Source organism: Papio anubis, chromosome 3 (assembly GCF_008728515.1).
Source record: "Papio anubis isolate 15944 chromosome 3, Panubis1.0, whole genome shotgun sequence".
Taxonomy (NCBI): Eukaryota; Metazoa; Chordata; class Mammalia; order Primates; family Cercopithecidae; genus Papio; species Papio anubis.
In genome coordinates, this window is record NC_044978.1 from 184,465,712 (window position 1) to 184,477,365 (window position 11,654).

Below are 11,654 nucleotides of genomic sequence, written 5' to 3' on the forward strand. Positions count from 1 at the left end.
TTTAAGGTAGGCGAGGCTAAGCTATGTTTGGTAGCTTAGGTGGGTTAAATGCATTTTCAACTTAGGATATTTTCAACTGACAATGGGTGTATTGGGACATAACCCCACTGGAAGGCATGGAGCATCTGTAAAGTAATTAAAACAGTGATTGTCTCTGGGAAAGACCATGATGGAATTTTCTGGAAGAGTGAAATATTCTACATCTTGAGAGAGGTATGAATTACATGGATGTACCCACTTGTTGAAATTGTCTGGGTTTGCTTTTTGCATTTCAATGTATATAAATTTTACCTCAAAAACTAAAAACTGTAAAAGAAATAATTGACTGAAAAGAAGGGAGTCAAAGATGATACAAGAATGTCCACGTGTCGATTGCTGAAGGTGAGGAATGGGCGCCAGGGTCTCATGACACTACTCTGTTTACTTTGTATATACTTCAAACATTTCTAAGATACAACTTTTTTAAAAAAGGATAAATACAGGTATGCCCTTTAAGAATGTCTCCTGGTTAATGTTTTCCAGGATAATGCCTCTTTATTATTAAGACTGAAATTCTTAGGCTATATGCACCTCTCTACGCAACATTTCCAGCCTCCTTTCTATAGAAAATTTAATTTCTATCCTTAAAACTCAGTAAATACCAACCTTAACATAACAATACGTGGGAAACATCCCTTGTTGCGTTCCAGATATAATTGTCAACACATGTGAATCTCTGTAGACACTGTGAGAGGTGCCGGTGCTGTGGGGATGCCCGGCCCCCGCTGGCAGACACAGAGCAATGACGTCACAGGCATATTAACTGTTTCATGACCTGGAAGTAATGTTTTAAGCACTTTGCACCCTAACGTGATGTTGTGTTCCTTCCACGTGGGTATCTCACTGCTCAGTTACCCTTCAGGAAACTGGGAGCCTGCGTAGGATACATAAGGCATTATCATAATTTTTCATTGAAAATAACAGGAACTAGATCCCCCACTGACATTTTAGCACAAAACAGTGGATTTTCACAATGAATTACTGATGCTAAGTGGGAGATGTCCTGTAAACAGAAAAAAATTTAGAAAGTGATAAAAATCTTAAATATTTGACTCAGGGGTGGTAGTTCATGCCTATAATCCCAGCACTTTGTGAGGCTAAAGCGGGCAGATCGGTTAAGCCCAGCAGTTCGACACCAGCCTTGGCAACATGGTGAAACCTCATCTGTACAAAAAAAACCACAAAACTTAGCCAGGTGTGGTGGCATGCGCTTGTAGTCCCAGCTACTTGGGAGGCTGGGAGGTGGGAGGATTGCTTGAGACCAGGAGGCTGAGACTTCAGGGAGCCGAGATCGCACCACTGCACTCCAGCCGGGGTGACACAGCAAAAACTGCCAAAAAAAAAAAAAAAAAAAACTTAAATATTTGTAAAGTAAACACTAAATATTTGTACATTAAGAAACAATCTCCTAGAAAACTTTTGGAATGGAAAGAAAATCATGAACTACATAAAGGACAATGAAAAGGAAACGTAAACTCAAAAAAAGACAAAGGCAAAACAACAGAAGGGAGGAAGGAAAGTAGAAAGTAAAGAGGGAAAGAGAAAAACATAAAGCACCAGGAAAAGAAAATTAAGCACAAGGGGAGAAAATCAGTTTGGTTTTAGATCAGGCGCAACCTCAGGTAACACCAAGGCACGGCACTTTCTATCATGTCTTGAGGGAAGAAACTGCTGCACGAGAATCCTACAGCAAACTGTGAAGACAGCCGACTGACATGACAGAGATGCAAACATTTAGGAGTCCAACACCTTGAATCCTTCTTGAAAGAATTACTAGACAATAAAATCCATCCTGCAAATTGTGTTAGTAGGAATTTAGCAGGAGAAAAGGACTAGGGGTGAAGGACTAGGGGTGAGCAGTGAATCGTTTATTACAGAATCAAAACTGACCACTTGTGTAAATTACAGGACAAAATACACAATTTTACAAATTATAACTCTACAGAAAATTTGGAAAGTAGGGGACTGAAGGAAGACTGCGTGATAACTGTCATCTTTCATAGCAGGGAGTCAATAGACAGAGATTAAAATAAGAAAGAGTAATTTTCGAAAATCAACATTACTCCAGTTCCTTAACGCTGTGTGTGTGTGTGTGTGTGTGTGTGTGTGTGCGCGCGCGCACGCACGTGTAGCAGGGAAAGCTTTTATTGGCATCTTAAAGATCATTTAGTTCGCTGGGGTGCAGTGGCTCACGCCTGTAATCCCAACACTTTGGGAGGCTGAGGCGGGCAGATCACGAGGTCAGGAGTTTGAGACCAGCCTGGCCAATATGGTGAAACCCCGTCTCTATTAAAAATACAAAAATTAGCCGGGCGTGGTGACGTGTGCCTGTAGTCCCAGCTACTTGGGAGGCTGAGGCAAAAGAATCGTTTGAACCCGGGAGGTGGGGGTTTGCAGTGAGCCGAGATCGCACCACTGGACTCCAGCCTGGGCGACACAGCAAGACTCCCTCTCCAAAAAAAAAAAAAGATCATTTAGTTATACATTTTGTTATTATTTGCAGAGAAGGGGATGGGCTGACAGAGTCTTTAATGCAGATATTATCCCAGAGATTCGATCTTGTAACAGCCAGTAGTTTAAGTATATCCTAAAGATAATGAAACTGCATTTTGTAATATTTCTTGAATAATAGGAGGAAAAATAAATTCTCAAATCCTTGATTCTGGTGTTGCAAAGAGAAATAGCGATTTCATTATATGAGGATTTGTGTTATAATTCATTATATCAGCATGTACCAAATGCGATTTATAGTGACATTATTTCCTAACCGAATAACTATCATTTCTTTATCATTAGAATTTTAATAGTCAACTTCCTTTTCTAAACAAACAAATACCTATAATGGGAAATGTGATAAAATTTGAGATTATCTGGGTGCCTTAGATGTAAAGGGCTTTTGGTTGTGATTGGAAAACAGTGAATAGGCCAGGCGCGGTGGTTCACGTCTGTAATTCCAGCACTTTGGGAGGCCGAGGCGGGCAGATGGCCTGAGCCCAGGGGTTCAAGACAAGCCTGGGCAACATGGCGAAATCTCATCTCTATAAAAAAACCAAAAAATTTAGCTGGGTGTGATGGTGTGAGCCTGTAATCCCAGCTACTCAGGAGACTGAAGTGAAAGGATCATTTGAGCCCCAGGAGGTCGAGGCTGCAGTGAGCCAAGATTGCGCCACACACTTTAGCCTGGGCAACAGAGTGAGACTGTCTAAAAAAGTGAACAGTAGCACATCCTAGAGAAAGTGTGGAGGGTTGAAATCTGGGCTCTACCAGTCACTATCTGCATAACTTTGATGCCCAGAGATATTTTAAAAGTTTCTCGGGCCGGGCACAGTGGCTCACGCCTGTAATCCCAGCACTTTGGGAGGCCGAGGCGGCAGGATCACCTGAGGTCAGGATTTCTAGACCAGCCTGCCCAACACGGAGAAACCCCGTCTCTATTAAAAATACAAGAAAAGGCTGGGCGCGGTGGCTCAAGCCTGTAATCCCAGCACTTTGGGAGGCCAAGACGGGTGGATCACGAGGTCAGGAGATCGAGACCATCCTGGCTAACATGGTGAAACCCCGTCTCTACTAAAAAATACAAAAAATTAGCCGGGTGCGGTGGTGCATGCCTGTAACCTCAGCTACTCGGGAGGCTGAGGCAGGAGAATCGCTTGAACCCGGGAGGCGGAGGTTGCGGTGAGCCAAGACCGCGCCATTGCACTCTAGCCTGGGCAACAAGAGCGAAACTCAATCTCAAAAACAAAAAAAAAAGTTTCTCATTGTCTAAAAAATAATCGGCAGTTCTACTTTATTCAGTGATTATTGTTAAGTTTACATAAGTATCAACATGCCTGATCCAAATAAATATATCATCTGAATGTCTTCTTCAAGCACTTTTCCTATAATGAGCTTTATAGTTAGTATCAGAAAATTTATCACATCAAAAACCAACTATTCAATTCAATCTGTAATTTTGCACAGAAGACACTGATTTTCACAAAGGGGAGAGGAAATCGTTTAATGGGACACCATGGAGTGGTCCGATGAGCATCTGAAAACGGGCATCACAACCACTGTGCTCGGGCTCCCAGTGACTCAATATTTTGTTTTTGTGTATTGCCATATTTTTATTTCTGTGAATGTCTATTTGTGGTCCTGTGAAAGTTGGAGGGTGACGTTTGGGTGGGGAATCCCCAGACTTGGAAATATGGGAACTATGTTTACTTAATTATGCTCAAGTTTACCACGGGGAGGCAGAGCAAGATGGCAGAATAGACAGCTCTACCGATCGCCCCACCCCCAGCCCCATGAGGACACCAATCTAACAACTATCCACACAGAAGAACACCTTCATGAGAACCAAAAATCAGATGAGCCCTCATAGTACCTAGTCTTAACTCTGCATTGCTGAAAGAAGCACTGAGGAGAGAGAAAACAGTCCTGAATTGCAGATGCCACCTGTCCCCAACCCCAGCAGCGGTGGCGTGGTGCAGAGTCTATGAGCACTGGGGGAGGGAGAACACAGCAGTTCAGAGACATAGAACTCAGTGCCAGACCAAGCTCAGCTGACACCTGCCCACAGAGGGAGCATGTAAGCCAGCCCTAGCCAGAGGGGATCACTGATCACAGTGGTTGGGAACTTGAGTTCCTGCAAACCTTTAGCAACAAGAGCTAAAGTGCTCCGGGTCTCTAAAGAAATCTGAGAGGCAATCTAGGCCACAAGGACTGCAACTCACAGGTGAGTCTTAGTGCTGAACTGGGCCCACAGATAGTGGACTGAGGGGGCATGCAACTTACGGAGAAACCAGCTGTAGTGGAAAAGGAAGTGCTGGCATCACCCCTCCCCTAATCCCAGGCTGCACAGCTCGAAGCTCCCAAAGAGTCTCCTTCCTTCTGCTTGATGAGAGAAGAGGCAAGAGTGGAGAGGACATTGTCTTGTATCTCGGATACCAGCTCAGCCACAGCAGGATAGGGCACCAGTCAGATCTGTGAGGTCCTGTTCCAGGACCTCCTGGATGACATTTCTAGACACACCCTGTTTGAGAAGGGAACCCATTTCACTGAAGGGAAAGACCCAGTCCTGGAAGCATTCATCACCTGCTAACTGAAGAGCCCTTCGGCCCTGAATAACCAGCAGCGACACCCAGGTACTACATTGAGGGCCTTGGTGAGCCTCTGAGAATTGCTGGCTTCAGGTGAGACTTGGCACCTTCCCACCTGTGCTGCAGGGCAAAACTCACTCTGCTTGAGAAAAGCAGAGGGAAAAGCAAAGAGGACCTTGTCTTGCACTTTAGGTACTGCATAACCACAGTAGGGTAGAACACCTAGTGGGCTCTCGGGGTCCCCAGTTCCAGAACTTGACCCTTGGACGGCATCTCTGGGCCTGCCCTGGGCCAGAATGGAGCCCGTTGCCTTGAAGGGTGAGTCCCAGGCCAGGCAGCGTTCACCACCTGACTGAAGAGCCTTCAGGCCTTAAGGGAACATCAGTGGTGGTCTGGCGGTGCTCCCCATGGCCTGTGGTGGTGGTGGCTAAGGGGTGAGGCCACTCTGCTTCTGGAAAGGGGAGGAAAGAGTGGGGAGAACTGTGTCTTGTGGTTCAGCGCCAGCTCAAGGGCAGTAGAACACCAGGTAGACTTCCAAGATTTTTGACCATAGTTCCTGACAGTACCGCTGGACCCATTCGGGGTCTGGGGGAACTCACCACCCTGAAAAGAAAGATACAGGCCTGGCTGGCTTTGCCAACTGCAGACTGCAGAGCCCCAGGGCATTGAGTGAATGTAGGCAGCAGCCAGGGAGTGGCTACAGACCCAGTGTTGTGCTGGCTTCAGGTCTGACCCAGTGTAGTCAGTGATGTGGCCACTGGGGTGCTTGTGTCACTCCACCCCAGCTTTAGGTGGCTTGGAACAGAGAGACTCCATTTGTTTGGGAGAAAGTAAGGGACGAAAACAAGAGCTTCTGCCTGGTAATCCAGAGTTCTCCTGGATCTTATTCAAGACCATCAAGGTGGTACCTTTATGGGTCTTCAAGAACCACAGTGTTACTGGGCTTGGGGTGCTCCTTAAGGCTGATAGAGCATAGATCACAACACAAAGTCCCTTCAGATACCCAGAAAGCCTTCCAAAGGAGGGGTACAAATGAGCTCAGACAGTGAAGACTGTAAGAAATGTCTACCGGCCGGGCGTGGTGGCTCAAGCCTGTAATCCCAGTACTTTGGGAGGCCGAGGCGGGTGGATCACGAGGTCAGGAGATCGAGACTATCCTGGCTAACATGGTGAAACCCCGTCTCTACTAAAAATACAAAAAACTAGCCGGGCGTGGTGGCAGGCGCCTGTAGTCTCAGCTACTTGGGAGGCTGAGGCGGGAGAATGGCGTGAACCCGGGAGGCGGAGCTTGCAGTGAGCTGAGATCACGCCACTGCACTCCAGCCTGGGAGACACAGCGAGACTCCGTCTCAAAAAAAAAAAAAGAAATGTCTACCTCTTCAATGCCCAGACACTGAAGAACATCTACTAGGTTAGTACAAAAGTAACTGTGGTCTTTACTAGCATCAATACCATCCAGGAAAACATGACCTCACCAAACGACCTAAATAAGGCACCAGGAAGCAATCATGGAGAAACGAGAGATATGTCACCTTCCAGACAAAGAATTCAAAATAGCTGTGTTGAGGAAACTCAATGAATTTAAGATAACACAGAGAAGGAATTCAGCATTCTATCAGATAAATTTAATAAAGAGATTGAAATAAGAAGAGTCAAGTAGAAACTCTGGAGCTGAAAAATGCAACTGGCATACTGAAGAATGCATCAGAGTCCTTTAATAACAGACCTGATCAAGCAGAAGGAAGAATTAATGAGCTTGAAGACAGACTATTTGAAAATACGTGGTCAGAGGAGACAAAAGAAAAAAGAATAAACAAACAATGAAGCATGTCTACAGGGTCTAGAAAATAGCCTCAAATGGGCAAATCTAAGAGTTATTGGCCTTTAAGAGGATGTACAGAGACAGGGGTAGAACGTTTATTCAAAGGGATAATAACAGAGAACTTCCCAAACGTGGAGAAAGATATCAATATCCAAGTACCAGCAGGTTATAGAACACCAAGCAGATTTAACCCAAAGAAGACTACCTCAAGGCACTTAATAATCAAACTCCCAAAGATCAAGGACAAAGAAAGCATCCTAAAAGCAGCAAGATAAAAGAAACAAATATATAATGGAGCTTCAATTTGTCTGGTAGCAGACTTTTCAGTGGAAACCTTACAGGCAAGGAGAGTGGCATGACATACTTAAAGTGCTGAAGAAAAAAACTTCTACCTTAGAATAGTATATCTGGTGAAAATATCCTTCAAACATGAAGGAAAAATAAACTTTCCCAGACAAAAGCTGGGGGATTTCATCAACACTAGACCTGTACTACAAGAAATGCTGAAGGGAATACTTCAGTCAGAAAGAAAAGGGTGTCAAAGAGCAATAAGTAATCACTTTGAAGGTACAAAACTCACTGGTGATAGTAATTACATAGAAAAACACAGAATATAATAACACTCTAATTGTGGTGTGTAAATTACTCTTATCCTAAGTAGAAAGACTAAACAAATGAACCAATAAAAAATAATGACAAATCTTCAAGACAGACAATACAATTAAGATATAAATAGAAACAACAAAAAAGTTAAAAAGCAGGGGGACAAAGTTAAGGGGGACAAAGTCATCTTCAGAATTTCTGCTTGGTTCTTTTTAAATAAGTTAGTTAAGGGACTAATAAAAACTACAGTTACCAGCTTAAAATAATGGATTATAAGATAGTATCTGCAAGCCTCATCATAGCCTCAAACCAGAAAGCATACAATGGATACACAAAAAATAAAAACTGAGAAACTAAATCATATCACCAGAGAAAATCACCTTCACTAAAGGAAGACAGGAAGGCAAGAAAGAAGACCATAAAACAACCAGAAAACAAGTAATATGGCAGGAGTAAGTCTTTACTTATCAATAATAACAATAAATGTAAATGTATTAAACTCTCCACTCAAAAGACAGAGTGGCTGAGTGGATGAAAAATCAATTTTACCATGTAATGATCCTTCTAGTGTTTTCCCCTCCAAACATGATTGTATTGTCAAAGTTGATCAAGTTATTGATGTTACAAAAAAATATCCACTTAGTCACAGGGCTCCATTGAGCATAAATGAAGAATTAAAATATAGCATAAACAATACTTTAAAACACTATCAATCTTGTCATTGAATTGTCCTACCAATATTCCATAGTCATAGGTATGAAGAGGCAGAAACTCTTCCTTTGATGTTGACAATCAGCCTTCCATATTGAAACAAGGTTTTGGCCGGGCGCGGTGGCTCAAGCCTGTAATCCCAGCACTTTGGGAGGCCGAGATGGGTGGATCACAAGGTCAGGAGATCGAGACCATCCTGGCTAACACGGTGAAACCCCGTCTCTACTAAAAAAATACAAAAACCTAGCTGGGCGAGGTGGCGGGCGTCTGTAGTCCCAGCTACTCGGGAGGCTGAGGCAAGAGAATGGCGTGAACCCGGGAGGCGGAGCTTGCAGTGAACTGAGATCCGGCCACTGCACTCCAGTCTGGGCGACAAAGCGAGACTCTGTCTCAACAAAAAAAAAAAAAGAAAAAAAAAACAAAACAAGGTTTTGTGTATCCTCTGCCTGAGAAGCTGCCCTTTCTCTTTGCTAGCTACCAGCTCTCTTAATAGATGTTATAAGAAATTAATTTTCTTAATTTTATAAGAATATTTTGTGAATGTTTCTTGTAAAAGAAATATCCAAAATGCAGCCTTTCCTTTGGTTTCACTTTTTCTGTTAAATTTAAAAATTATATAACTACTTTGGATTTAAAAATTATATATATTTATACATAAAATAGTAATATATTTGTATATATATAATTTATAAATATATATGATTTTCATGTATGCATCTGTGTATCCTCTCTGCTTCTTCCATTTAGTGAACTGTATTCACTAACTGTTAGTGACTGTTTTGGATAGTGAGATTTTTTTTCCTCACAGGTTTTTTAGACTCTGTTGCCCAGGCTGGAGTGCAATGGTGCAATCCTAACTCATTGCAGCCTTGAACTCCTGGGCTCAAGTGGTCCTCCTGCCTCAGCCTCCTGAGTAGTTGGGACTACAGGTGCATACCACTGCACCTGGCTAATTTTCAAAGTTTTTTTTAGAGATGGGGTCTCACTACGTTGCCTAGGCTGGTCGCAAACTCCAGGCTTCAAGCGATCCTCCTGCTTCCCCAACCTCCCAAAGTGCTGGGATTACAAGTGTGAGCCACCATTTAATCTTTAAAGACTTTTCTGATGAGATCGGTAGTGATATAAATAAGTGATTTTGGTAAGGAATGATGAACATTTGTAAACCTCTATCATTCAGTGAATTGTTATTTTCCAAACAACAATGCAAATGTTAAGAATCACTCCTGGGTAAAAGTTTCATTCAGGGTGCAAGACAGGTCAATGTGTTGTAATGCATCAGGACATGAAAGCTCATTGATATGATTTCAGATTCCACATGGCAGCTAACCTTTTCTTTTTCAAAATAACTTTTATTTTGAGATAGTTGAAGACTCACAAGAAGTTGCAAAAATAGTACAGAGAGTTCTATGTATCCTTCACCCAGCTCCCCACAATGACGGTATCTTACACAACCAGATCAAAACCAGGAAAACAATGTGGGCACAATTCTATTAATTCAAATACAGCCCTCAGTAGCATTTCACTAGTTTTCATATGCACTTGTTTCTTTTCTTTTTGTCCAACTAACCTTCAGAAAACTACCATTTGTTGAGGTTTGGTGTTGGTATCAAAAAAGAACATCCACAATGATCAGAAAAAGGACATTAAAATATTCCTCCTCTTTCCAACTACTGATCTGTGTGAGGCAGTATTTTCTTCATATATTATTATTATTATTATTTTGAGACAGAGTCTCACTCTGTCACCCAGGCTGGAGTGCGATGGCACAATCTTCTCTCACTGCAATCTCCGCCTCCCAAGTAGCCGGGATTACAGGCACCTGCCATCATGCCTGGCTAATTTTTGTATTTTTGTTGAGATGGGGTTTCACCATGTTGGCCAGGTTGGTCTTGAACTCCTGATCTCAGGTGATCTGCCCGCCTCAGCCTCCCAAAGTGCTGAGATTATAGGCATGAGCCACTGTGCCCAGCCGATTTTCTTATATTTTAACCAAACACACATATCACAACAGGTCAAACATAGAATCCAACTAGCTTCAATTAGGTCAGGCATGAAAGAGGTTTGTAAAAATGTAAAACAGTATCATTTTTCTCATTAAACATTTTTAATTTTAAAGACAGAGTCTCACTCTGTTGTCCTGGCTGGAATACAGCGGTGCAATCGTGGCTCACTGCAGCCTTGAACTTCTGGGCTGAAACAATACTCTTTCCTCAGCCACCTGAGTAGCTGGGACCACAGGTGTGTCCCATCACGCCCAGCTAATTTTTGAAGTTTTTGGAGACATGAGGGTCTCACTATGTTGCCCAGGCTGATCTCAAACACCTGGGCTCAAGTGATCCCCCCACTCTGGCCTCCCAAAGTGCTGGGTTTCGCTGAACTTTTTTGTTTTGGAAAATATAGTTATTTTTCCTTCAAGTATTATATTAATATGCAATAAGATTATTTATAAATGAGTCATTTTTTTATCTTAGTTTTCATCTCAAATGCCATCAACACTGATACCTGTAACCCTCATAAACCAAAGCTCCCTGGGGCCCTCAGTGGTTTGCAGGATTCTAAGAGCTCAGTGCTCCGTAAGGTAATCCAGGTGCCTCCTCCCACAGAGCTCCTGGACTCTCTAAAAAAGGCCAGAACCTTTTCATTCATTGATTTAAACACACATATTTGGGTCATACCATAGCTTATTCAGAGGAAATTAAAAGTTCAGAAGCTTCCAGAGTGATTGTCAATAGGGAAATATGATACAAACTGTATATTAAAGTGACATTTTATTAGACTATTTACTACTTAGTCTAAATTCAAGTACAGTAGTCAAAGAAATTAGTTATTCATCAACTTTGTTGAATTCACATCTTTCATTTTAGAATAACAGCAGACTTTAAGCATGTATTATTTTTCCAGTGTTCAGCTTAGTCTAAGACTGTGTGAGTCTGGTTTGATCCATTGCCGTGAAGAATACACAGACAGCAGCTGTAATGAGTAGATGCATTCCCTCGTAGAGAAGTTTTGGAGAAAATACGCTCCATATAAATAAATGATAACGCAGAGATGTCACCAAAACAATATATGTGGAAACTGGAATAGAACAAATCAGCGCGTAGCAGAAGCAAGCATGACTCAGTGCTGAACTGCTGTTAATAAGAAAGAAAATGTGTATTAGTACATGCCACTTACATACCACGCATGTAACAACACTTACTTTCAAAGAGACTCCAGTAGCTCTTGCCCTTGGACTAGAGGGCACCGCGTTCCTTCTTCCACACACATCCAGTCACTATGGTGCTGGGACAGGTGCCTCTCCAGATGCCCGGGAGACGGGAAAACCCATCCTGCCCCCTTGGAGGCTGTGTTCTAGTGAAGGAGGCAGGAGACACCAGATACATAACATGTCAAGAAGA

At 42.7% G+C, this 11,654-nt stretch overlaps 1 protein-coding gene across 14 annotated transcripts in view; it reads right to left on the reverse strand.

The window, feature by feature from the left end:
• Positions 1-11,005: 11,005 nt before the first annotated feature.
• PIGG (phosphatidylinositol glycan anchor biosynthesis class G) overlaps positions 11,006-11,654 on the reverse strand; it is a 44,752-nt gene continuing 44,103 nt past the window's right edge. For 13 of the 14 annotated variants that reach the window (XR_646504.3, XR_646493.3, XR_002521898.2 and 10 more), the window contains one exon: positions 11,006-11,387. Coding sequence is in view for 11 of the 14 variants with exons in the window: in XM_003890937.4 (XP_003890986.2) it covers positions 11,171-11,387 (217 nt within the window). In the remaining 3 variants the exon portion in view is untranslated. The remainder of the gene's footprint in view (positions 11,388-11,654) is intronic. The other variant, XM_009205933.3, reaches the window with a different exon arrangement.